At 47.0% G+C, this 26,747-nt stretch overlaps 1 protein-coding gene across 1 annotated transcript in view; it reads left to right on the top strand.

The window, feature by feature from the left end:
* KIF6 (kinesin family member 6) overlaps positions 1-26,747 on the top strand; it is a 56,537-nt gene that overhangs the window by 28,305 nt on the left and 1,485 nt on the right. Inside the window, exons 10-18 of the mRNA XM_075267350.1 lie at positions 114-287; positions 5,762-5,864; positions 8,540-8,595; positions 18,015-18,065; positions 19,833-19,917; positions 20,031-20,160; positions 20,877-20,914; positions 22,613-22,678; positions 22,826-22,932. Of these exons, the coding sequence (XP_075123451.1) occupies positions 114-287; positions 5,762-5,864; positions 8,540-8,595; positions 18,015-18,065; positions 19,833-19,917; positions 20,031-20,160; positions 20,877-20,914; positions 22,613-22,678; positions 22,826-22,932 (810 nt within the window). The remainder of the gene's footprint in view (positions 1-113; positions 288-5,761; positions 5,865-8,539; positions 8,596-18,014; positions 18,066-19,832; positions 19,918-20,030; positions 20,161-20,876; positions 20,915-22,612; positions 22,679-22,825; positions 22,933-26,747) is intronic.

The raw sequence follows: 26,747 nt of genomic DNA, 5'->3' as shown, positions 1-26,747 counted from the left end.
GGTCCTACAGACTCCTCTCGCCCTCCTGTATCCTCTGGTCCTGCAGACTCTTCTTGCCTCATACACCCGGATCTGCCCCTGTACAGTCTGATCTTCCTATAGATGGTCTGCAGATATCCTGGTCAGTATGCTGAAGAAGGAGAAGAGGCGCAATCAGGACACTGCGTATAACACTGCTCCACCTCGTATCAGCACAGAGGACAATCACTCTACACAGATGGGTCCACTGCCCCCAGGAACTCCGACTGTCAAAGATACCTGGACCAGCGCCCTCCACAGGAAGACAGGTGCATGACAGAAGTAGAAAATAGTTCTTATGAAAGTATCATATACTGGTCATATTGAATTAGCGTACATGGTATCGGTATACAGGGCAGTATTATAGTAATTACTGTATATGGTATCAATATTCAGGATGATATAGTAATTACAGTGCATGGTATCAATATACAGGGCAGTATTATAGTAATAGTAAAGGGCGGTATAGTAATTACCATATCAGTATACAGGGGGAGTATAGTAGTTACAGTATCAGTATACAGGGTGATATTATAGTAATTACAGTATATGGTATCAATATACAGGGCAGCATTACTGTATATGGTGTCAATATACAGGGTGATATAGTAATTACAGTACACGGAATCACTATACTGGACAGTATTATAGTAATTATTACAATACACAGTATTAATATACAGGGCGGTATTACAGTAATTACAGTATGCAGTATCCCCAGGAGATGATGTAACAGCCCCCGAACCCCTGGAGATGACGTATCTCAGCATACACCCCACCACCACCTGGAGATGACGTACCCCCCACAGATGCAGCTTTTTTACTAGTTGCAGTTTCCAAGAATATTCTATTTCTTGTGTCCATTTTTATTTCTCCTTTTCTTTCCCTTCTTAACATTTCTGTGCACTGCTGAGAGAATAGAATGCAGAAATGACAGTAGACACTGACACTGAGGCAATGCTTCTTGAGAAGATAGAATATTAAGTAATGCAGACTTATAAGACTTTCAGGATCTTTGGAAAGCTGGCTATTGGAAGTTGTAACAACTGATCCATTAATAAGAAATTCCTTTAAGTCTCTCTGTACATGACGTCCCCCCTCGGTTCTCTCCTTACTCCTTTGCACCTGTTTCTTGCACATGAGCTTGTCGCTGCCTGTATATTGTGCAGCACCTCAGTCTGCTGTAACATGAGGTGGAGCGGATCAGTGCGGCCCCCTCGCCCGGCCCCCGGACCACTCGCCTCCGTCTGTTTCTGTTTTATGGTAATAAAGAAAAGCTCGGCTGGTTCCTCCATGAAACTCACAAAATGGCCATATTGTTCTCCTTAGCAGCGCAGCGGCGGCCCCAGCCTGCTCCAAATCCTAACCTGGAACCATTCAGCAGTGCTGAAATCCTCTGTGACTCACAGCAGCCTCGCTCAGCCGTCTCAGCATTGTCACTCATAGACCGCCATACGAGTGTTCACAGACTCATGAGGTCTCCATGTCGTGCAGCATTGATGATCCGGAGACAGTGGCGCCCCTCACTGGTGGTGGATGTATCAGAGGGATCCGATTCTGACAGCTGGGTCAGAGCTTCACCATAAGGCCGGTCTTGTGGAGTGTTCTGAGTGTGCAGGGGTTAATAGCTACCAAAAGTGTACAAGGAGCCAGCGATAGGTTCATGGGTGCCCACCAGTCGTCTGGTCTGACCCCAAGGAAGGGCTGCTATAGTACCGGGATCTGTACGCACTGGACATCACAGCTTATTGTATATGGGGTTTAGTCACTGACTGGTCAGAGTGCACATGAAGGATATGTGTGTAACACTGGATAGAGGGCGCCATTAGGCATCATGGAGAGAGGGTGCCAACAGGGGGCAGCATGGAAGGAAGTGGAGACGTGCCGCCTACCTACACATTGTACAGAGAAGTAACCCCCTCCATGTCAGTGGTGCCCTCTAGTGGTAGGAGTTATGACTACTCTAAATATCAGTCTGATCCATGGTGGCCGCAGCGAGCGACGTGCAAGACTGACAGATCTACTGCTGATGGATCCAGAAACCACAGGAAGCGGCAGCAATCTAGTCGCAGATGGGGAGCGACACAATATCAGCGGTCAACTGTCCCAGCCATAAGGATCTATATTCCATTCAGGGTCTCTGGAAAAGCTGAGGGATTACCTCAGTAATGTGCAGTGTAATGGCTGCTATAAGTGGTTGGCTCCAGGATGATGGGTTGTCTGGGCCCTAGAGCAGAGAGAGCCTGCTGCTGCTGTGTGAGCAGGACTGTGGCCAGAGAACTTATGGCGACCTGTCAATGACTCCACCACCGCTGCGCCCACCATCGGCCCCCAGAGCAGAGATAGCGGCACACTGACAGGTGCGGACACATCCAGGATAAATCTCAGAAATACATGTCAGGTTTTATACGATGAGATTTACAGCTATGATGGAAAAGACTCCACATTCCTCATGTCAGCCCCGAAAATCCTGGACCTCCGAGGATCCAGATGTGGAGGTCTGCTGTTGTCCTAGATTGGTCTGACCTATCAGCGGGTCATCTCCCAGGACGTTAGGCTGCATTCACACACAGCAATTTGTAGCAGCAATCACATGTCTCTTTGACGCTCGCAACATTCAGGGTTTTCTGTGCTGCTGCTCAGTTTGGGGCTGCAGTCTCCTTGTCTTCTGAGGCCTCTGCCCATGGCTCAGTCTCCAGTGGGGTGTCCTCTGCCTCCTGAAATACCTGCTGCGTGGGATCCGTGTCCAGGGTGTTACTCTCCTCTGTATCTCTAATGTATCTGAACAGTGTCATTCTTCTCTTCATCAGCTATGAGTGCTCTCTTCTCCCATCCACTGACAGACACTGATGCTGAGGAGTGTGTGATCCCTCCCCAGTAGATCCTTCTATGGGTCCTCTCCTCTCTCTCTACATGCATACACTTCATGTGTGACTGCCTTGTGTGTCTCCTCCATGTCCTGTGTGATCTGCTGTGCCTGATGACTTAGACGCTTCCTACCTACACACTCTGATCTGCTGCCAGAAGAAAGGCGAAGAGCAGAGACAGCTAACTGATCTACATCAGCAGCGCTGCCACCTATGTGCAGGAGTGACGCAGACTATACAGCAACATGAAAAGTTTTACAAAAATATTTCACTTCACATTTAGGAATAAAAGAAGGATGTAAAAAATTACTGTGAACATTTTTATAGTCTGTACAGGATAAAGAGAAGCTGAATGAGGAATCCTGTGCGTGTCCGGGGGTCGCCGGTCCTGTTACCTGTGCTCGTCTTATTGTGACGCACTCCGGATGGGGTTTGTTTCTCCCCGGTCAGATTTCTGGAGCTGCCGTGGTCCTGGCCTCCGGCTGGTTTTGGTCTTCCAGAATGAGCAGGTGCAGTGACGAGTCCTGGACGCAGGCGCTCCATTACCTCACCACCCAGCGCGTTCCGTTTGCCAATCTCATTGATGTTTTTATATCCCAGTCAATAATGACGATTCTCTGCCTGAGAGTCCAAATTAATGGCCGAAAATCAGATTCATTTCCACTAAACTGTCCCCCAAGACCCCGCAGCAGAGACGATTCTCATCCACAAAGCAGATGCTCTAGATGTGTGAGAGCTGCTGGAACCGTCCCGACCCTCCAAATGCAACAGATACTCATGGGTGCCGGGGAGGAGGGTGGTGTGGGAGACAGATGTGCTGGACCGGGCTAGAGTCTCCTCCTGGTACAGGCTGAATCTCTCAGTGGACCCTCCCGGACATATGCTGCTTTTGTCCACTGCGGCACTGAAATCCTTCACCTAACACATCTCTGCACCCCCTGCACTGAGCATTGGGCCTGATGACCCCCACTTTCTGCCTACACTTTAGCCGCACTCACTATATATAACTAGTTACCAGTAATAATACTGAATAAATGTCTGCATTCTATCTTCATACCCCCGCCCCTTAACTGAGTGCCAGTATATACTATAAATCTAGCATTCTGTTCATGAACCCCAGAGATCAGATAGTGTATATGAGCTGTCAGGTTTTTGAGGGGATCTTGTCCTACTGTCTCATCATCCAGACCAGTGAGCACAGAGAGTGTCACACCAACTCCATCCCCAACACTGCAGTCTGTGAGAAAAGGAATGTGTCATGTCTGACACCACAACAGAGCGCTCCGGTTATATTTGTATAGGTGTGGTGTCTGCTGAAGGATTCTGTGGCCTCATCTCGTATTCATCACTTCTATACAAGCTCTCCAGCCTGACACCAGCCCGCACGTCTGACAACCCCATAATCATAGCAGCATATGGGAATACCACGGAGAAAGTGATCTCAGCAGTATTATAGTAGTCTTATTATTATATATAGGGGCAGTATTGTAGTAGTTATATACTTAGACATAGGAGGTAGTATTATAGTAGTTATATTCTTGTACATAGGAGCAGTATTATAGTAGTTATATTCTTGTACATAGGAGCAGTATTATAGTAGTTATGTTCTTGTACATAGGGGGCAGTATTATAGTAGTTATATTCTTGTACATAGGAGGTAGTATTATAGTAGTTATATTCTTGTACATAGGAGTAGTATTATAGTAGTTATATTCTTGTACATAGGAGTAGTATTATAGTAGTTATATTCTTGTACATAGGAGTAGTATTATAGTAGTTATATTCTTGTATATAGGAGCAGTATTATAGTAGTTATGTTCTTGTACATAGGAGTAGTATTATAGTTGTTATATTCTTGTACATAGGAGTAGTATTATAGTAGTTATATTCTTGTACATAGGAGCAGTATTATAGTAGTTATATTCTTGTACATAGGAGTAGTATTATAGTAGTTATATTCTTGTACATAGGAGTAGTATTATAGTAGTTGTATTCTTGTACATAGGAGTAGTATTATAGTAGTTGTATTCTTGTACATAGGAGCAGTATTATAGTAGTTATATTCTTGTACATAGGAGTAGTATTATAGTAGTTATATTCTTGTACATAGGAGCAGTATTATAGTAGTTATATTCTTGTACATAGGAGTAGTATTATAGTAGTTATATTCTTGTACATAGGAGTAGTATTATAGTAGTTATATTCTTGTACATAGGAGCAGTATTATAGTAGTTATATTCTTGTACATAGGGGTAGTATTATAGTAGTTATATTCTTGTACATAGGAGCGGTATTATAGTAGTTATATTCTTGTACATAGGAGTAGTATTATAGTAGTTATATTCTTGTACATAGGAGCAGTATTATAGTAGTTGTATTCTTGTACATAGGAGTAGTATTATAGTAGTTATATTCTTGTACATAGGAGCAGTATTATAGTAGTTGTATTCTTGTACATAGGAGTAGTATTATAGTAGTTATATTCTTGTACATAGGAGTAGTATTATAGTAGTTATAGTCTTGTACATAGGAGCAGTATTATAGTAGTTATATTCTTGTACATAGTAATAGTATTATAGTAGTTATATTCTTGTACATAGTGGCAGTATTCTAGTTTAGAGTTATTTATTCTCAGTCTCTTTCATGGCTGCATTCTCCCTTGTAGTGTGAGGCTCTCTGTAGCACACCTGTTATATTACGGTATATCTTGCAGCCATGCTTTATATTGTAGCTCTTCTCATCAGTGGCTCGGTATAGGTCATGGTTATAGTGTACAGTTTGGACATATAAAGCTGCAGTGATATGATGTGCTGATTTTCTGTATCTAGCTCATCTATGGTCCTATACATTTCCATGTTTTTGGGGTCTCCTCTTAGGGGTACAGATGTCTCTCGGACGCCAAGAAGCTTTTGAAATTTTCAAGCGGGATTATCCAGACAGAGTCGGCATTGAAGACAACAAGACGCTTCTGAAACAGAGGTGAGTGACTTGAGCGGGTGGATGTGGTGCAGGCAGACCAAGGGGCTTGACTGTGAGGTTTTGGCTAGTTCTATGCACTTGGGGACTCTTGTAAGATGGAAATAATGGTGACATGATGGGTATACAGATGCAGTGGGAACATATACAAATATAGCACCCCCTACAGTCCTAGGTGAGCCCTGCTTTGACACGTTCAGGGACACTGTAACTTTAAATGGCTCTAAATCTGGATCTGAGGGGGCTAGAGCCGCGAATCCTGTAATGCCAGAAATCCTATCTGTAGCCCCCCAGTTGTCTCTGGGTGTAGCGGAGCTGCATATACTTTTATACACTCCAACCTCAGGATTGTTTTATTCTCCTGACCCATTCATTTCTGATGACCCCAGGGGTGGGGGGACCTTGGATAATATCGGCCCCTTCCCATTATCAAATAGGACCAGACCTAACTTTTAACCCCTTATATACTGACATAGATAAAAAAAAGTAGACCCCTCACCTTTTTGTTAATGAAAAAAAGCAAAACACATAATTGGTATCACCAGATCTACAGGAAGACACACAGTCAAAAATTTGAATAAAAAAAGTGAACTTTAAGTGGTTAAAGGGGTATTTTGGGGTAAATATATTGGTAACTTTTCCTATGGATAGAACATCAGTATCAGATAAATAGGGGTCTGACTCCTGACCCCTCCCTTCTTTCCGATCAGCTGCTCTCATTTAACAATCTCCAGAGCAGGAAGTACACAGCGCTGTTCTCTGTGTAGTGGTCAGACCAGGCACTGCACATAGCTCTCATTCATGTAAGCTGCAGTGACCCCGTTCCACCACTGCTCCTCTTCTGAGCCCGTTTGTTTGGGTGAATGGAGGGACTGGGGGGTCTCCTGGTTTGTGGACATACTGATCTGTTGTAGTTTCATGAAGACAAGCTCTTTGTCGCTTTTCATTGCCTGAAAATTTCTGCGGCCAGTAGTGCAGCTCTTATACCCCCTGTCAGGCAGGTTACATCTTACATGATGCTACAGCAGTGGCTTCGTTTCCTTGTGTCAGGACAGTCTCAGAGATGGAAGTGATTAGAGGACTGGACATCTGCGGCTGACTGGAGGCGTCTCGTCTCTCCTTAGCCGCTGACTAATGGTGGTCGTCCTGAATCACCGGAGGATCCCATCCCATTAACCCTAGGGGGAAGCCGCAGGACGCACTGCAGGGGAGGCTCCGGGGGGCCAGAATGTGCAGTGACTCAGCCCTCCGACCCTCTGAGGTTTCCCTCCAGTCTTTCCTTGACAACCAGATGCAGTTTCCAAAGACCAGAAGTGCAAACTCAGGTTGGGGCCACTACAATGGTTATAGATGAGGATGTCTGATATTTCCTCAGAAGCTGCACAATATCGCTCCGTACAACCACTACAGCAAGTCCAGAGCCACCCACTAAAATACACTGGAACGTAGAAGCTACCAACGAGTCCCCCTCCTCTGACCCCTGGTGTAGCACCCGCTCCTCAGAGCCCCAGTGTAGCACCCCCTCCTCTGACTCCCATTATAGCACCCCCTCTATCAGACCTCATTGAAGACCCCTGGTCTCTCTCCCACCTCCCCATGTCAGTGCAGTGTAGCGTCCAGGTCAGGACAGATTTTTGCTGCTGTAGATAATGCACTGATACGTTGTAACAAGTCTACAGCATCACCAAGTGTATTAGAAGTGTGAGCTTTGTCTGGGTGAGCCAGGGCGACCCCATGTGTGACCTTATTAGGGTGTATGGAGGGGTGGTGGGTACTAGATCAGCCTTTTTGGCCGCTGGTACCTTACACAATTGTGACGTGAGTCTCCACCACCTCTGTTTTGTGATGCGGTTTACACTCTGAGTATTCGGCAGAAATTTCTATAGTTGTGAATGTAGAATAAATGATTGTTTATTAAGTTACCAGATGTCCGGAGGCCGAAACCGCAGTGATGTCACCCCATAAATACCGCCGCCTGACTGTGCTGATAATTATGGGATCATGTTTGATGCAGGAGGACGGTGGGGGTAGTAGTGGAAATCGCTGCCTTCCTCGATGTTCTTGGGTCTTCTTTCATCATTTGTACCCTCTTCGCTGTGGGCGGAGTCTCTCCTGTGTATATCTCATACTACCACTTAAAGGGGAACATTCAGTGAAGTTCAGAGACAATGCTTTGGCTTATGTAGCAGATACAAGCTGCTGCCTTGTCACATGTTGTCAATCAGATGACATCACTTCCTGTTTCAGTTACCACGCGGACTCCTCTCCTAATACCCTAATTGGGCAGGGGTAGCTCATGGCCCCCCACCCTGGAGCATGCATATGCATACCTGAGCTATAGGGAGGTCAATCAGTAGCTGGATGGAGAAAAAATAAGATATGGCTGAAAGTGCCAAGAACCAAAAAATGTCCGTAGTCCTTAAAGGGCAAAAGTCTTTTATGATCTGTCCTTAGGATGGGCCGCCCGTATCAGAACAATGGGGCCGACAACTCCAACCAATCCGCTGATATCCGTATACACAGAAGTAGATAGCGCCACCCACTGTGTAATGGCAGTCAGTGATTACTGCAGTTCAGGTCATGTTCAGGTGAATGGGATCTGTGTAACACTAGGTAGGTGTGCCTTTAAGGAGCCTCGGAAAGCTGGGTGGTTGCTCACTCATCTCTTCTCTTTGTAGATTCGCTGAAGCCAAATCTTTGGGAGAAGAAGTGAACAACGTGAGGCAGCGAATCAGTGAGTACAAGGGGTCGGGGGGGGGGGGTGCAATATAATATTGAAGGGGAACAATACAGCATAGGAAGAAGAGAGGAGACGATACAGCATAGGAAGAAGAGAGGAGATGATACAACGTAGGTAGAAGAGAGGAGACTATGCAATATGGGTAGAAGAGAGGAGACGATACAGCATAAGTAAAAGGGAGGAGACAATACAGCATAGGTAAAAGAGAAGAGATGACAAATCGGTAGAAGAGTGGAGATGATACTACATAGATTGAAGAGAGGAGACGATACAATATGGGTAGAAGAGAGTAGACGATACAACATAGGTAGAAGAGAGGAGATGGTACAACATAGGTGGAAAAGAGAAGATGATACAGCATAGGTAGAAGAGAGGAGATGATACAACATGGGTAGAAGAGAGGAGACGATACAGCATAGGTAGAAGAGAGGAGATGATACAACATAGGTAGAAGAGAGGAGACTATGCAATATGGGTAGAACAGAGGAGACGATACAGCATAGGTAAAAGAGAAGAGATGACCCAACATCGGTAGAAGAGTGGAGACGATACTACATAGATAGAAGAGAGGAGATGGTACAACATAGGTGGAAGAGAGAAGATGATACAGCATAGGTAGAAGAGAGGAGATGATACAACATGGGTAGAAGAGAGGAGACGATACAGCATAGGTAGAAGAGAGGAGACGATACAGCATAGGTAGTAGAGGAGACGATACGACATAGGTAGAAGAGAGGAGATGATATGACATGAGTAGAAGAGAGGAGACGATACAGCATAGGTAGTAGAGAGGAGACGATACGACATAGGTAGAAGAGAGGAGATGATATGGCATGAGTAGAAGAGAGGAGATAATATGGCATAGGTAGAAGAGAGGAGATGATACAGCATAGGTAGTAGAGAGGTGACGATACAACATAAGTATAAGAGAGGAGATGATACAATAATGGTAGTAGAGGGGAGACAATATAACAATGGGAGAAGAGAGGAGATGATACAATATGAGTAGGTGAGAGGAGATGATACAATATGAGTAGGTGAGAGGAGATGATACAACTTGCGTAGAAGAGACAAAGTAATATAATATAGATATGGTATGGAGTTACAGCAGTATTCTCTCTGGCGTCCCCAGTGCTGTGTAGTAGTCATGTCTGGGTTAGTATCCTAATAGGGTAATGAAGCGACCGGCCCCTTTAAGTCTCTTGTTTTGGGTGGATTTGATCCCACTAACTTCCTGTACAGGACCCGAGTCATCTCTAACCTCCCCTACTGTAGGACATACCTTCATAACCTGATTATTCTGATGATTCATGGCGTCCGCTCTCCATCCTTACCACCAGCCGTCTGCTGTATCCAGTCTGGGACAGGTGGAGAAGGATTATATGCAGCACTGAATTCTGAATCTTCACCATTATTACTTTTCCATGGTTACATGTTATAAGGGGTGAGTGACCTTAGCGGCGCCCCTCGCACTACTCACCATAAGCACAGACTGACCACAAGGAGGCCGATGGGATAATCTGGGACAGTCTGTCATGTGTCAGACCGGGGTCATCTGTCTAATGGGAAACAGGAGATCTCCGCAGGGTAACCAGTGACTACCTGTACTGGGCAGTGAGGGTGCCAGATGTCTGCATACATCTCCACAGCCGCTACTGAACAGGAAGTATTCATAATCCTTATACACTAGTCAGATCTAGAGCAGCAGTCACAATTCTTATACACTAATCACATCCAGAGCTCCATCCATCCATCCATGCATTGTAGACAATAAGTAAGCAGAGCTGGGTAGGGAGATTGAGGAGATGAACTCTGCAGCTGTGTCACTTGAGAATGTGCGAGCCACTTATCTCCTCCCTTCAAGGGTGTATGAGCCACTTATCGCCTCTGAGGATGCATGATCCACTTATCTCCTCTGTAAGGGTGTATGAGCCACTTATCTCTTCTCTAGTAGTGACTGTATAATCTGTATGTAGTGAGCTCCCTCTAGTGGTGACTGTATAATCTGTATGTATTGAGCTCCTCCTAGTGGTGACTGTATAGTCTGTATGTAGTGAGCTCCCTCTAGTGGTGACTGTATAATCTGTATGTAGTGCGCTCCCTCTAGTGGTGACTGTATAATCTGTATGTATTGAGCTCCTCCTAGTGGTGACTGTATAATCTGTATGTAGTGAGCTCCCTCTAGTGGTGACTGTATAATCTGTATGTAGTGAACTCCCCCTAGTGGTGACTGTATAATCTGTATGTAGTGAGCTCCCTCTAGTGGTGACTGTATAATCTTTATGTAGTGAGCTCCCCCTAGTGGTGACTGTATAATATATATGTAGTGAGTTCCCCCTAGTGGTGACTGTATAATCTGTATGTAGTGAGCTCCCTCTAGTGGTGACTGTATAATATATATGTAGTGAGTTCCCCCTAGTGGTGACTGTATAATCTGTATGTAGTGAGCTCCCCCTAGCTGTGACTATAAATTGTATTTAGTGAGCTCCCCCTAGTGGTGACTGTATAATCTGTATGTAGTGAGCTCCCTCTAGTGGTGACTGTATAATCTTTATGTAGTGAGCTCCCCCTAGTGGTGACTGTATAATCTGTATGTAGTGAGCTCCCTCTAGTGGTGACTGTATAATCTGTATGTAGTGAGCTCCCCCTAGCTGTGACTGTATAAATTGTATTTAGTGAGCTCCCCCTAGTGGTGACTGTATAATCTGTATGTAGTGAGCTCCTCCTAGTGGTGACTGTATAATCTGTATGTAGTGAGCTCCCTCTAGTGGTGACTGTATAATCTGTATGTAGTGAGCTCCCCCTAGTGGCTTCTGTAGACAGACAGAATATTTATCATGTGATATCTATTATGTCCCTTGTAGTCCCCTCCATCAGCTCTCATTATATTGTTGTTTTTTATCTCCCCACATTATATAAGCAGACAGATATTATAGCGTGTGCATCCTCAGAGTGATCTCCACGCGACTCCGCACTCTGCACATGATACACAATCTTTAGCGCTTTCCATCGTCTCGCCCAGCGATGTTTTTCTTGGGAGACCTCGGCGCTTTCATTCTGATGAATCCAGAAAAAAATATGAGACCCTTGGTATTTGTAAACCCAGAGGAGAAAAATAATAAGGGAAGAAATATGTGATGATTTGTGTGTGTGCACAGCTGCTCCTGCAAAACACAGTTGTGCCTGGGAGGGGCGCTGCAGGTCACATGACCAGGCCTCCACGTTTATAGCAATCTGTAGCTGCATTGTAGGCAGGTTATCGCCTCCAGTTAGGTTCAGTGGATATTCTGATCCTGTTTGTTCATCTTGAGCCTCCTGATTCTTGAATAACATGCCAGAACTATAGTGAAGACTGACACCAGCAATGTCAGCGTAGAGAATAAAGTAAAGCCTCACGACAGGCCGTAATACTGGCTCCGGGCAGCTCAGAAACATGTGAATATGGGCAGGTTTAATGGATCCCTCTTGACATTACGTCCACCTGCGCAGACACAGTGGAACAAACGCCTGGAGCGGCCAATGTGTGTAAAGCATGGAGGATACACATGTAACAAATCCTCAGCTCTGACAAGTATAAGGACCATATGATATTTTAGACCGTAATGTCACTATTAAGTGATTGTAAGCAGAGATGACCCTCGGCCCGGGGCGCCCGCCATCGCCTGCGCAGCCGGATTTATTGGCGATCGCTGGCTCTTTCCACGTATAAGGTTTCTATCACATGTTTACACTTCGCCGCCTCCTGATTTTTCGCTGCCTTCTCATCTACAGTTTACATTTCCTGCTGGATGAATCTGCTATTTACATCCCATAATCACAAGCATGCCCCATCCGAGCGTCCATGTCTGGGGGCTGGCCCTCACTGCCAGGACACAATGTTCCCCAGATGTAAAGTGCGGCCGCCCTGGACTATCTGAATATTTGTCCGGTCACGTCTGATATTTCAGTGGAATTCTCCAGAAATGTATTTATAATAGTATTGTGTACAAAACTCCCAGGACGACCAGATAGATAGATAGATACAAGATAAGATAAGATAATCCTTTAATAGTCCCACAGTGGGGAAATTTCAGTATGTTACAGCAGCATAGTAATACAGATACAGGATAATACACAGTAATATAATACAGACGTAGGCACACATAAGCTGAGAAGAGAAGATATACTGTACTAGGAGTCCATAGCAGCTAAAGAACAGAAGAGAAAGAGGATGGTCATCGTCATAATCATTAGTTCTCTGTGCGGAGTATAGTGTGTATATATATATATATATATATATATATATATATATATATATATATATATATAAAAACAGCATGTGACTCATGATGCTCCCTATTGGTTAAAGGGGTAATGCCAACCCACTACCATGACGTCTCTCATTGTGGCCAAACTATAGAAGTAATAATATTATTTTTCCTGTATTATACTCCAGAGTTGCACTCACTATTCTGCTGGTGCAGTCACTGTGTACATCCATTACATTACTTATCCTGTATTATACTCCAGAGCTGCGCTCACTAATCTGCTGGTACAGTCACTGTGTACATACATTACATTACTTATCCTGTATTATACTCCAGAGCTGCACTCACTATTCTGCTGGTGCAGTCACTGTGTACATACATTACATTACTTATCCTGTATTATACTCCAGAGCTGCACTCACTATTCTGCTGGTACAGTCACTGTGTATATACATTACATTACTTATCCTGTATTATACTCCAGAGCTACGCTCACTATTCTGCTGGTGCAGTCACTGTGTACATACATTACATTACTTATCCTGTACTGATCCTGAGTTACATCCTGTATTATACTCCAGAGCTGTACTCACTATTCTGCTGGTGCAGTCACTGTGTACATACATTACTTATCCTGTATTATACTCCAGAGCTGCACTCACTATTCTGCTGGTGCAGTCACTGTGTACATACATTACATTACTTATTCTGTACTGATCCTGAGTTACATCCTGTATTATACTCCAGAGCTGTACTCACTATTCTGCTGGTGCAGTCACTGTGTACATACATTACTTATCCTGTATTATACTCCAGAGCTGCGCTCACTATTCTGCTGGTGCAGTCACTGTGTACATACATTACATTACTTATCCTGTACTGATCCTGAGTTACATCCTGTATTATACTCCAGAGCTGTACTCACTATTCTGCTGGTGCAGTCACTGTGTACATACATTACTTATCCTGTATTATACTCCAGAGCTGCACTCACTATTCTGCTGGTGCAGTCACTGTGTACATACATTACATTACTTATTCTGTACTGATCCTGAGTTACATCCTGTATTATACTCCAGAGCTGTACTCACTATTCTGCTGGTGCAGTCACTGTGTACATACATTACTTATCCTGTATTATACTCCAGAGCTGCGCTCACTATTCTGCTGGTGCAGTCACTGTGTACATACATTACATTACTTATTCTGTACTGATCCTGAGTTACATCCTGTATTATACTCCAGAGCTGTACTCACTATTCTGCTGGTGCAGTCACTGTGTACATACATTACATTACTTATCTTGTATTATACTCCAGAGCTGCGCTCACTATTCTGCTGACGCAGTCACTGTGTACATACTTTACAGTACTTATCCTGTATTACACTCCAGAGCTGCGATCACACTTACTCTACCCTGGCTCAGTGATTACAGTATTTTGTGAGCATTTATTGCACATGTAGTTTATGGTCTGCTGGGGGCGCTGTTAGTGGTGAGACACAGGAGGTTCGGGCACTCACAAGACTTTTTGTTCCTCACTGTTCAGACAGGACGTTGTGTTTCCTGGTTCTGCCTACAGCAGTGGGTCACATCAGCTCTCTCGGCCGTGTCTATCCTCTGCTCACCCCAGGCGTTCTAAAAATGTCCACCCAGCAGTAAGTCTCCAGCCCCTCTGGCCCTCCGCCTGGCAGGCCGTCCGCTCTGACCTGCTGCTTCTGCTCTATCACACGGCTGAAATACGTTAAAGGGCCAACACCTTGACTCTGGCCTTCATCAGTCCAAGATGGCTGGAAATTCCTCCGCCTGCTGCCATTAATTCCTTGGCTCGATAATTTGGCAATCAGAGGATGAAAATAGATTTCAGATGTGTTTGTTTTGGAACATTTGTGTCCGAAATAGCTGCAAGGACGCTCAATAAAGAGAAGATTACAGGGAAGGAGACGCGTGAGCGCCCTCAGAGCCACACTGTACCAGAAATGGATTCCACAATGGCAGAGCACTGATCACGAACAGGTCACAATGCAATAAGCCTGCGTCATACAGGCACTGAACCAGCAGGGGGCAACAGCGAGGTTAAATCCAAAAAGCTAGAAAGGAATTGTTAATGCAGCTCTGAAAGTGACTGGAGTATAAATTCAGATTAAACTTGCCGGAGGAACTCACTAAATATATATTATACAGTCACCACTAGGGAAGCTTACTATATATAGAATATACAATTACCACTAGGGGGAGCTCACTACATACAGAATATACAGTCACCACTAGGGGGAGCTCACTACATACAGAATATACAGTCACCACTAGAGGGAGCTCATTACATACAGATTATACAGTCACCACTAGAGAGAGCTCACTACATACAGATTATACAGTCACCACTAGAGGGAGCTCACTACATACAGATTATACAGTCACCACTAGAGGGAGCTCACTACATACAGATTATACAGTCACCACTAGAGGGAGCTCACTACATACAGATTATACAGTCACCACTAGAGGGAGCTCACCGAATATGTATTATACAGTCACCACTAGGGGCATTGCTCATATATATTTATGTATACACTTTATTTGTATTTTATACATCAGTCTCCTCATTGCATGTTAGTCTGATGATTTGATCGCTCAAATGTGATTTTTTTTTTTTTTTTTTAATTGCAGTAATTTCTGCAGTTTTCCTCCAATAGGGGGCAGCATACAAAGTGAAATAAAATCTCAGGACAGAATTGATTGTACACTGTGTTACATTTCCCTACATCAGCTTTGATTTCAGCAGGGCTGGAGTTAGATCTCCCCTGACTTGTGTATGTATGGAGCTCCCCCTAGTGGTGGACGATGCCTCCCCTGTCTAGCAGTGGTATGGTTGGTGGTAGCCAGAAACCACAGATATTGTAAGGAGATACCACTGTGTGATTTGACAACCTCAGCTCTGCTACATCTACAGTGTTCGTGTGATACAGCGCAGAGTAAATACTGGAGGTGTCGGTGGCGTTGCGCCACATTCCAGCAGTAAGTCCAGGAAAAGCCCTGGCGGCAACACAAGCGTTTTACGAGCTTGCGTTGTTTTTCTATCAGCTCGTTAGTTTTACTACTGAACATTTCCAGTGGATTGTTCCCCCCGCTGTAATGGTCCGGCCCGTGGTAATGGCGTCTGACATCATGACATGTATATAGCGGTCTGTCCGAGAGCTGCAGACCTTTATTTAATGAGACACTTGTTGGCACTAGATGGCACTCTTACTTACAGCTCTGTAGTGTTATTATTTGGGCATGGTGTGGCGCTGTTATTTGGTAAAAGTATGTGTTGGCACTAGATGGCGCTCTTACCTTGCTCTCTGTAATGTTATTATTTGGGCACAGGGTGGCGCTGTTATTTGGTAAGACAATGTTGGCACTAGATGGAGTTTTTTTTTGGACTTCTGTATGATCATTATTTCGGCACAGGGTGGCTTTTTTCTTTAATGACCCATATTTAATTAGATGCTTGTTTGCACTAGATGGCGTTCTTACTTGAACTTTGGTATTATTGTTATTTGAGCACAGTATGGCAGTATTCTTTGGGGACTATGGCAGTGCGGTGTAGTTTAGATGTCTTTCCAAGCATGGAGGGGGTTGGATAGGGAAGGGGGGAGGGGGGGGGGTCCTAAGATAGAGAACACCTACAGACTTGTGAGACCCACTAGAGAATGTTTGATCCTGGAAGAATTTGCTCTACTTCATGGTCTCCACCTCGAGCGATGACTGTGAAGATGATGACAGTCCTGAGTGCCGGCCCTCCGGGGTCCAGACCACAGTAGGAGCAGCAGAAAGTGTCCCCGACTTGTAGGACTAAACCTCGGGGTGAAGGGGGAGGGGTGCAGGATGACGTACATCAGCCCTTCTCTTCCAGCCTGGCCTTGTTGCCCTCATTTCTCAATCGCTGGTTGGACGGCTCCTGCTTGTGTGTATGGGGATCACTCAGCCCTAAAATCTTACAATCCCCTGTAAAGTCCTTGAGTTTTCCTCCTTGTCATCAATTCACTGTCATGTAAGAAAGCTGATCTGTAATGTATGTAAGCTGTACAGCCGGGCCCCGCAGAGCACATGCAACATGTGTAATCTGTACGGCCAGGGCCCCGCAGAGCACACGCTACATGTGTAACCTGTACAGCCGGGGCCCCGCAGAGCACATGCAACATGTGTAATCTGTATGGCCTGGGCCCCGCAGAGCGCATGCAACATGTGTAACCTGTATGGCCTGGGCCCCGCAGAGCACACGCTACATGTGTAACCTGTACAGCCAGGGCCCCGCAGAGCGCATGCAACATGTGTAACCTGTACGGCCAGGGCCCCGCAGAGCGCATGCAACATGTGTAATCTGTACGGCCAGGGCCCCGCAGAGCACACGCTACATGTGTAACCTGTACAGCCAGGGCCCCGCAGAGCACACGCTACATGTGTAACCTGTACGGCCAGGGCCCCGCAGAGCGCATGCAACATGTGTAACCTGTACGGCCAGGGCCCCGCAGAGCGCACGCTACATGTGTAACCTGTACAGCCAGGGTCCCGCAGAGCGCATGCAACATGTGTAACCTGTACGGCTGGGGCCCCGCAGAGCTGATGTGTGTAATATGTATGGCCGGGGCCCATCCATGATTCACAATTACTGGGGTACTGTGGCTAGTATCAGCATATAGAGATGTCCCATTTCTGCCCCTCGACCTCCACAGTGACCGCCATTAACCCCTTCTCTCCTGCACTTGAGCTCTTCTCTGTCTCCTGCTCGGTAATCCCGCTCATAAAGCTGCCTGGATGGAGATGAAGGTCCTGGCGCGGCTGCTCTGTAATATCTTGTGGCTCTGGACCAGCGCTCTCTTCAGATGCTCCGGTCATAGTTCATGTGCAGGTAACGCGGGGCTGACGTCAGCACACGGGAGAGCCAGGGTAACCCTCTCTGGGGTACACGTGTCGCCATGTGTGCCGTTTCACTGTAAAGCATGGCGCTCAGGACTGTGACTGGTTCTCCCTGTGCTGAATGGTTTCCTGGGAAGTGGTAAAACAGACAATGGACAGACAAGGGGCCGGCCGGACAGGTGGGGGTCACAGCAGAGGGTGGGGGGCTCAGTGATCGGAGCTGGTTCAGTATCCTGATTGTTTCCTCCTTGTGTCTCCCATATCAGACCAGCTGAAGGCGGCCGTGGAGCAGCGGAGGATGCAGCAGGCGGCCCTGGGTAAGCTCCGGGCGGGGGCACCTACCAGATATGGTCACCTCCTACCCCTGCGGGATGTAAATGAGACTGAAACAATCGGCTGTACTGCCACCTATTGATAGCTAACCTGTGTGTGCCCTATTAAAGAGGCTTCAGACATGACTAAAGGTGATGACCCCCCCCCCCCCAATCTTTGGATGGCCCAGGGAGACCCTCCATCTATAGGTGGTCAAGAGACCCCCCCCCCCCCATATCTGTAGACAGCCTAGAGACACATTCTCTGGCATGCATCCTAAACCTATCAGGAAGCTGTAATCTAGAGCCATGCACTGCACCCCCAAAATAGAGCAACACATAGCGCCCCCAAAATAGAGCCAAACGCTGTGCCCCCATAATAGAGCCAGGCACTGCACCCCCATAATACAGCCGCACATAGTGCCCCCATAATAGAGTCAGGCACTGCGCCCCCAGAATAGAGCAACACATAGTTCTCCCATAATAGAGCCAGACGCTGTGCCCCCTTAATAGAGCCAGGCACTGCACCCCCATAATACAGCCGCACATAGTGCCCCCATAATAGAGTCAGGCACTGCGCCCCCAGAATAGAGCAACACATAGTTCTCCCATAATAGAGCCAGACGCTGTGCCCCCTTAATAGAGCCAGGCACTGCACCCCCATAATAGAGCCAGGCACTGCGCCCCCATAATAGTCAGGCACTGCGCCCCCATAATAGAGCCAGGCACTGCGCCCCCATAATAGAGCCAGGCACTGCGCCCCCATAATAGTGTCACACACAGCGTCCCCATAATAGAGCCAGGCACTGCACCCCCATAATAGAGCCAGGCACTGCACCCCCATAATAGAGCTAGGCACTGCGCCCCCATAATAGTCAAGCACTGCGCCCCCATAATAGAGTCAGGCACTGCGCCCCCATAATAGTGTCACACACAGTGCCTCCATAATAGAGCCAGGCACTGCACCCCCATAATAGAGCCAGGCACTGCGCCCCCATAATAGAGTCAGGCACTGCGCCCCCATAAGAGAGCCAGGCACTGCGCCCCCATAATAGTGTCACACACAGCGCCCCCATAATAGAGCCAGGCACTGCGCCCCCATAATAGAGCAACACATAGTGCCCCCATAATAGAGCCAGACGCTGCACCCCCATAATAGAGCCAGGCACTGCACCCCCATAATAGAGCCAGGCACTGCACCCCCATATTAGAGCCAGGCACTGCGCCCCCATAATAGAGCAACACATAGTGCCCCCATAATAGAGCCAGACGCTGCACCCCCATAATAGAGCCAGGCACTGCAGCCCCATATTAGAGCCAGGCACTGCGCCCCCATAATAGAGCCAGGCACTGCGCCCCCAGAATAGAGCAACACATAGTGCCCCAATAATAGAGCCAGACGCTGCACCCCCATAATAGAGCCAGGCACTGCGCCCCCATAATAGAGCCAGGCACTGCGCCCCCATAATAGTCAGGCACTGCGCCCCCCATTATAGTGTCACACACAGCGCCCCTCATGGATTTCTTCCAGAGCAGCAGTTCCAGGTCAATGTGTAGGGTCGGTAGGTGCTGGTATCCCATCAGAGTGCAGAGTACTACTCTAATCCTCCATATACTAAGCGCTCGCCCCGCTCCGTGTACGTGCCGCTGCTCTCTGATCCTCGGATGTTTCGTCTGGCCGGGCTCCTGCGCTCTTACTATTGTCTGTCATACAGCCAAGATGGAAATCACGTCCCGGCCAAACTATTTATCATTGTCCAAACCTCCCCCCAGGTGTGTCCAGCGCCTATGAAGACGCAAACAAGTACGATCCAACCGAGGAGGAGCTGCGGGGGGAGATGGAGTCCGAAAAGAAGCGGTAAGTGTGCACAGCGGCCAAACAAGACACTGCAGCCAGTGCTACTCCCCCCATTATCACCTACTATCAGCCTTATACCGAAATAACAAGTGACCCCCTCCCCCATATCTTAGGTATAAAACACGTTTCAGTCGACTCAAAAGCCTTAAGACGGAGATTGAACATCTGCAGCTCCTACTGGAGAAGGCAAAGGTCAAACTGCAGAAGGACTTCGAGGACTGGTGGTCACAGGAGGAGCAGAAGGTACGACCTGATGACGTCATCACATGACTAGGAGGAGGGGAGGGATTGGCTGCCCACTTACTGATGTCACCGCTGATCTCTAGTATATGGATAGGCTGTATTCTCAGTGATGTCACCGCTGATCTCTAGTATTTGGATAGGTTGTATTCTCAGTGATGTCACCGCTGATCTCTAGTATATGGATAGGCTGTATTCTCAGTGATGTCACCGCTGATCTCTAGTATAGGGATAGGCTGTATTCTCAGTGATGTCACCGCTGATCTCTAGTATAGGGATAGGCTGTATTCTCAGTGATGTCACCGCTGATCTCTAGTATATGGATAGGCTGTATTCTCAGTGATGTCACCGCTGATCTCTAGTATATAGATAGGCTGTATTCTCAGTGATGTCACCGCTGATCTCTAGTATAGGGATAGGCTGTATTCTCAGTGATGTCACCGCTGATCTCTAGTATAGGGATAGGCTGTATTCTCAGTGATGTCACCGCTGATCTCTAGTATAGGGATAGGCTGTATTCTCAGTGATGTCACCGCTGATCTCTAGTATAGGGATAGGCTGTATTCTCAGTGATGTCACCGCTGATCTCTAGTATAGGGATAGGCTGTATTCTCAGTGATGTCACCGCTGATCTCTAGTATATAGATAGGCTGTATTCTCAGTGATGTCACCGCTGATCTCTAGTATTGTCAGTGATGTCACATTTTCTCCTCTTGCAGGATCGGCTGGTTGTAGATTTTCGCAGTTCTTCATCCTCGTTCTTGCGGCCTGCAGACAGGTACAGGTACAGGGGGGACATCGGCAGTAATAACTAATATTAGAGCGACCTGGAAGGATCAGACCCTAATAGTGATAGTAGGACAGCCCTGAATCACTTCGTATCCCTCGGCCCCGGGCCTGTCAGTGATGTCAGGGCACTCAGGATTCAGGGCCTTGTCCATTGCTCGGCACTTATACATTGCTTGACCCTCAAGTCCATCCATATCATACAAAAAGATGAGAGGACAGCGCTAGAGCAGGAAGTGATGAAGCGGACTTATACGTCATGTCCAATCCTATGAGTAGGAAGAGCAGCCGGGGAAGCTTGAAGGGTCTGTCCCATCTGTACAGTCCTATATGTCATGATAGGGAGCAATGAGGAGAAGGAGACAGAAAGATACACAGACACATACAAATAGTCTAAAAAATCTATAATCTCATCTAAAGCAACAACAAGAAACTGCCCCTACTGAAAAGGTAAATAGTAGGGATCTGTCCTGCTCCTGTCACTAGAGGGCAGTAGACAATAGGGATATGTCCTGCTCGTGTCACTAGAGGGCAGTAGACAGTAGGGATCTGTCCTGCTCCTGTCACTAGAGGGCAGTAGACAATAGGGATCTGTCCTGCTCCTGTCACTAGAGGGCAGTAGACAGTAGGGATCTGTCCTGCTTGTGTCTCTAGTGGGCAGTAGACAGTAGGGATCTGTCCTGCTCCTGTCACTAGAGGGCAGTACACAGTAGGGATCTGTCCTGTTCCTGTCACTAGGGGGCAGTACACAGTAGGGATCTGTCCTGCTCATGTCACTAGGGGGCAGCAGACAGTAGGGATCTGTCAAGCTTGTGTCTCTAGTGGTCAGTAGACAGTAGGGATCTGTCCTGTTCCTATTACTAGAGGGCAGTAGACAGTAGGGATCTGTCCTGTTCCTGTCACTAGTGGGCAGCAGACAGTAGGGATCTGTGCTGCTCCTGTCACAAGGAGGCAGTAGACAGTAGGGATCTTTCCTACTTCTTTCAGTAGCGGCCAGTAGACAATAGGGATCCTGTACATCTGAATGTGTTCCTACCAATGTCTACCTGTTACATCGTGGCTTATACTCCTTTCACATCCAAACCTTATTCTCTAGTCATGTTTTCATGCTCCAGTCACATCCAAAGCTGCTTTCATAATTCTTCCTCTTCCTTATGCACAGTCAGACAATGCCTGCTGTGGCACATCTCCTACTAATGAATACCCCTCATACCCCTCGCCCTCTGCACCCCCACATCATACACCATCTACACCCATGAGAGCGGGGCACCCTGTAATATCTGCTGTAAATGACAGTGGATCTCTTCTGCCACTTAGTGGCCAGTGTAATGTAATGCAAGTCCTGATAAAACTGATAAATTATCTGATCAGCAGTCAACAGGAGTCCCCTCCAGGGGTTAATCCTGCATGTTCTGAGGTCAGGGGTCACCTTTGGGTATGGAGCGGGGCAGGTACAGATTAGGGGTCACCTTGGGGTAGGGTCATCATCAGATAGGGGGCGGGCAGGTACTGATCAGGAGTCACCTTTGAAAAAAAGGGTTGGAGCAGGGTTATCATCAAATAGGGGTGTGTTGCAGGTACCGATCAGGGGTCACTTCCAGGGGGCAGATACTGATCAGAGGTCATTGATATTTATTCCGGTCACATTTTCTCTCGGACCCTTCTGCAGTTTCTCAGATGAAGCCGCCAGCAGAGGGCAGCAGAGCAGCGAGCAGAGGCCAGCTCCAGATCTAAGGTAACATCAGTCTCCTGCCCCCTAGTGGTGCAAGATTTATAATTGCACTCTGTGTCTCATATGTACTGACCTATATAAGTGACCCCTCTACATACTGTATATCTTCATATAAGTGAACCCTCTACACCCTGTATACATCTGTTGCAGGGCCTCCCGCGGTGCAGACACCCCCATCCCCCTGACCGGTGACAGTCAGACGGACGCCGACATCTTGGCCTTTGTCCGAGCGCGGCAGAACCTGCTGAACAGGAAAGGTAACGGCAAAAATCTACACCATTAAGGGAGAAAGAGAAAATCTCTGCTTGGAAAAGCTGGGCGACTACCAGAATGGCCACTAGCTGTTGACACCAAGCTTTTCTACAGTCCTGCATGTTACACAGTAATACCCGTTCTCCACTTCACTCATCTTCAGGAGCCTGGAAAAGCTGGGTACTAATCATTGGTATTCATAGCCTCCGCATGTCAATCATCTTTTCTAACCTCTTGAGCGGTTATATCATCACTGTATATAGGAGTCTGTAGTCTGAGCCATATTATAGTCACCCAGCTTTCCCAGGACCAGATATAGCTATGTAGCCCTGTTTGTGGCGCCCAGTATCTGTGTCCTTGCATATATTGGGGGGCGGGATCGCCGCTCCGCGCCTCGTGCCCATTATTTCAGACGCTCGGATACATCGGTCTCTTCGGCCATCGTGTTCCCTGAGCGCTGCAGAGGCAGCAGATGGCACGGTGTGACGGATTATCTTATCAATAGTGACTGCCGTGTAAACACAGGGGGCGCTCCGCACTGCCCTTATCTGAGGTCTCCAATGTGTTCACTGTAAGAAATGGACTAATAATAGCGGGTGCAGCGTGGTCACATAACCTCTGTGTACTCCTCAATACTGACATGGTACTCAACAGGCCTTCGGTGATAGTAGGAGCGCCCCCTAGTGGTCAGGTTATACTGATAATAGACTGTACTGGAGCATCGTCCCCTTGTGGTCAGTTTGTGCTGATAATATAATAGACCGTCTGGAGCATCACCTCCTAGTGGTCAGGTTAGGCTGGTAATAGACTGTCCTAGAGCAGCACCCCCTAGTGGTCAGGTTATACTGATAATAGACGGTACTAGAGCAGTGTCCCCTAGTGGTCAGGTTATACTGGTAATAGACTGTCCTAGAGCAGCACCCCTAGTGGTCAGGTTATACTGATAATAGACGGTACTAGAGCAGTGTCCCCTAGTGGTCAGGTTATACTGGTAATAGACTGTCCTAGAGCAGCACCCCTAGTGGTCAGGTTATACTGATAATAGACGGTACTAGAGCAGCACCCCCTAGTGGTCAGGTTATACTGGTAATAGACTGTCCTAGAGCAGCACCCCTAGTGGTCAGGTTATACTGATAATAGACGGTACTAGAGCAGTGTCCCCTAGTGGTCAGGTTATACTGGTAATAGACTGTCCTAGAGCAGCACCCCTAGTGGTCAGGTTATACTGATAATAGACGGTACTAGAGCAGTGTCCCCTAGTGGTCAGGTTATACTGGTAATAGACTGTCCTAGAGCAGCACCCCTAGTGGTCAGGTTATACTGATAATAGACTGTCCTAGAGCAGCACCCCCTAGTGGTCAGGTTATACTGGTAATAGACAGTACTAGAGCAGCACCCCTAGTGGTCAGGTTATACTGATAATAGACCGTACTAGAGCAGCACCCCCTAGTGGTCAGGTAATACTGATAATAGACTGTACTAGAGCAGTGCCCCCTAGTGGTCAAGTTATACTGGTAATAGACTGTCCTCCTAGAGCAGCACCCCTAGTGGTCAGGTTATGCTGATAATAGACCGTACTAGAGCAGTGCCCCCTAGTGGTCAGGTTATACTGATAATAGACTGTCCTAGAGCAGCACCCCCTAGTGGTCAGGTTATACTGGTAATAGACTGTCCCAGAGCAGCACCCCCTAGTGGTCAGGTAATATTGATAATACACAGTACTGGAGCATCGCCCCCTAGTGGTCAGGTAATACTGATAATAGACCGTACTAGAGCAGTGCCCCCTAGTGGTCAGGTTATACTGATAATAGACTGTCCTAGAGCAGCACCCCCTAGTGGTCAGGTTATACTGGTAATAGACTGTCCCAGAGCAGCACCCCCTAGTGGTCAGGTAATATGGATAATACACAGTACTGGAGCATCGCCCCCTAGTGGTCAGGTTATACTGATAATAGACTGTCCTAGAGCAGCGTCCCCTAGTGGTCAGGTTATACTGATAATACACAGTACTGGAGCATTGCCCCCTAGTGGTCAGGTTATACTGATAATAGACTGTCCTAGAGCAGCACCCCCTAGTGGTCAGGTTATACTGATAATAGACTATCCTAGAGCATTGCCCCCTAGTGGTCAGGTTATACTGATAATAGACTGTCCTAGAGCAGCACCCCCTAGTGGTCAGGTTATACTGATAATAGACTGTCCTAGAGCAGCACCCCCTAGTGGTCAGGTAATATTGATAATACACAGTACTGGAGCATCGCCCCCTAGTGGTCAGGTTATGCTGATAATAGACAGTACTAGAGCAGTGCCCCCTAGTGGTCAGGTTAGGCTGATAATAGACAGTGCTGGAGCATCGCCCCCTAGTGGTCAGGTAATACTGATAATAGACTGTACTAGAGCAGCACCCCCTAGTGGTCAGGTAATACTGATAATACACAGTACTAGAGCAGCGCCCCCTAGTGGTCAGGTTATACTGATAATAGACGGTACTAGAGCAGTGTCCCCTAGTGGTCAGGTTATACTGGTAATAGACTGTCCTAGAGCAGCACCCCTAGTGGTCAGGTTATACTGATAATAGACGGTACTAGAGCAGTGTCCCCTAGTGGTCAGGTTATACTGGTAATAGACTGTCCTAGAGCAGCACCCCTAGTGGTCAGGTTATACTGATAATAGACTGTCCTAGAGCAGCACCCCCTAGTGGTCAGGTTATACTGGTAATAGACAGTACTAGAGCAGCACCCCTAGTGGTCAGGTAATACTGATAATAGACTGTACTAGAGCAGTGCCCCCTAGTGGTCAAGTTATACTGGTAATAGACTGTCCTCCTAGAGCAGCACCCCTAGTGGTCAGGTTATGCTGATAATAGACCGTACTAGAGCAGTGCCCCCTAGTGGTCAGGTTATACTGATAATAGACTGTCCTAGAGCAGCACCCCCTAGTGGTCAGGTTATACTGGTAATAGACTGTCCCAGAGCAGCACCCCCTAGTGGTCAGGTAATATTGATAATACACAGTACTGGAGCATCGCCCCCTAGTGGTCAGGTAATACTGATAATAGACCGTACTAGAGCAGTGCCCCCTAGTGGTCAGGTTATACTGATAATAGACTGTCCTAGAGCAGCACCCCCTAGTGGTCAGGTTATACTGGTAATAGACTGTCCCAGAGCAGCACCCCCTAGTGGTCAGGTAATATGGATAATACACAGTACTGGAGCATCGCCCCCTAGTGGTCAGGTTATACTGATAATAGACTGTCCTAGAGCAGCGTCCCCTAGTGGTCAGGTTATACTGATAATACACAGTACTGGAGCATTGCCCCCTAGTGGTCAGGTTATACTGATAATAGACTGTCCTAGAGCAGCACCCCCTAGTGGTCAGGTTATACTGATAATAGACTATCCTAGAGCAGCACCCCCTAGTGGTCAGGTTATACTGATAATAGACTGTCCTAGAGCAGCACCCCCTAGTGGTCAGGTAATATTGATAATACACAGTACTGGAGCATCGCCCCCTAGTGGTCAGGTTATGCTGATAATAGACAGTACTAGAGCAGTGCCCCCTAGTGGTCAGGTTAGGCTGATAATAGACAGTGCTGGAGCATCGCCCCCTAGTGGTCAGGTAATACTGATAATAGACTGTACTAGAGCAGCACCCCCTAGTGGTCAGGTAATACTGATAATACACAGTACTAGAGCAGTGCCCCCTAGTGGTCAGGTAATATTGATAATACACAGTACTAGAGCAGCGCCCCCTAGTGGTCAGGTTATGCTGATAATAGACCGTACTAGAGCAGTGCCCCCTAGTGGTCAGGTTATGCTGA

Source organism: Leptodactylus fuscus, chromosome 3 (genome assembly GCF_031893055.1).
Source record: "Leptodactylus fuscus isolate aLepFus1 chromosome 3, aLepFus1.hap2, whole genome shotgun sequence".
Classification (NCBI taxonomy): Eukaryota; Metazoa; Chordata; class Amphibia; order Anura; family Leptodactylidae; genus Leptodactylus; species Leptodactylus fuscus.
The sequence above is the reverse complement of the archived record's forward strand: the minus strand, read 5'-3'. Positions and strand labels throughout refer to the sequence as shown.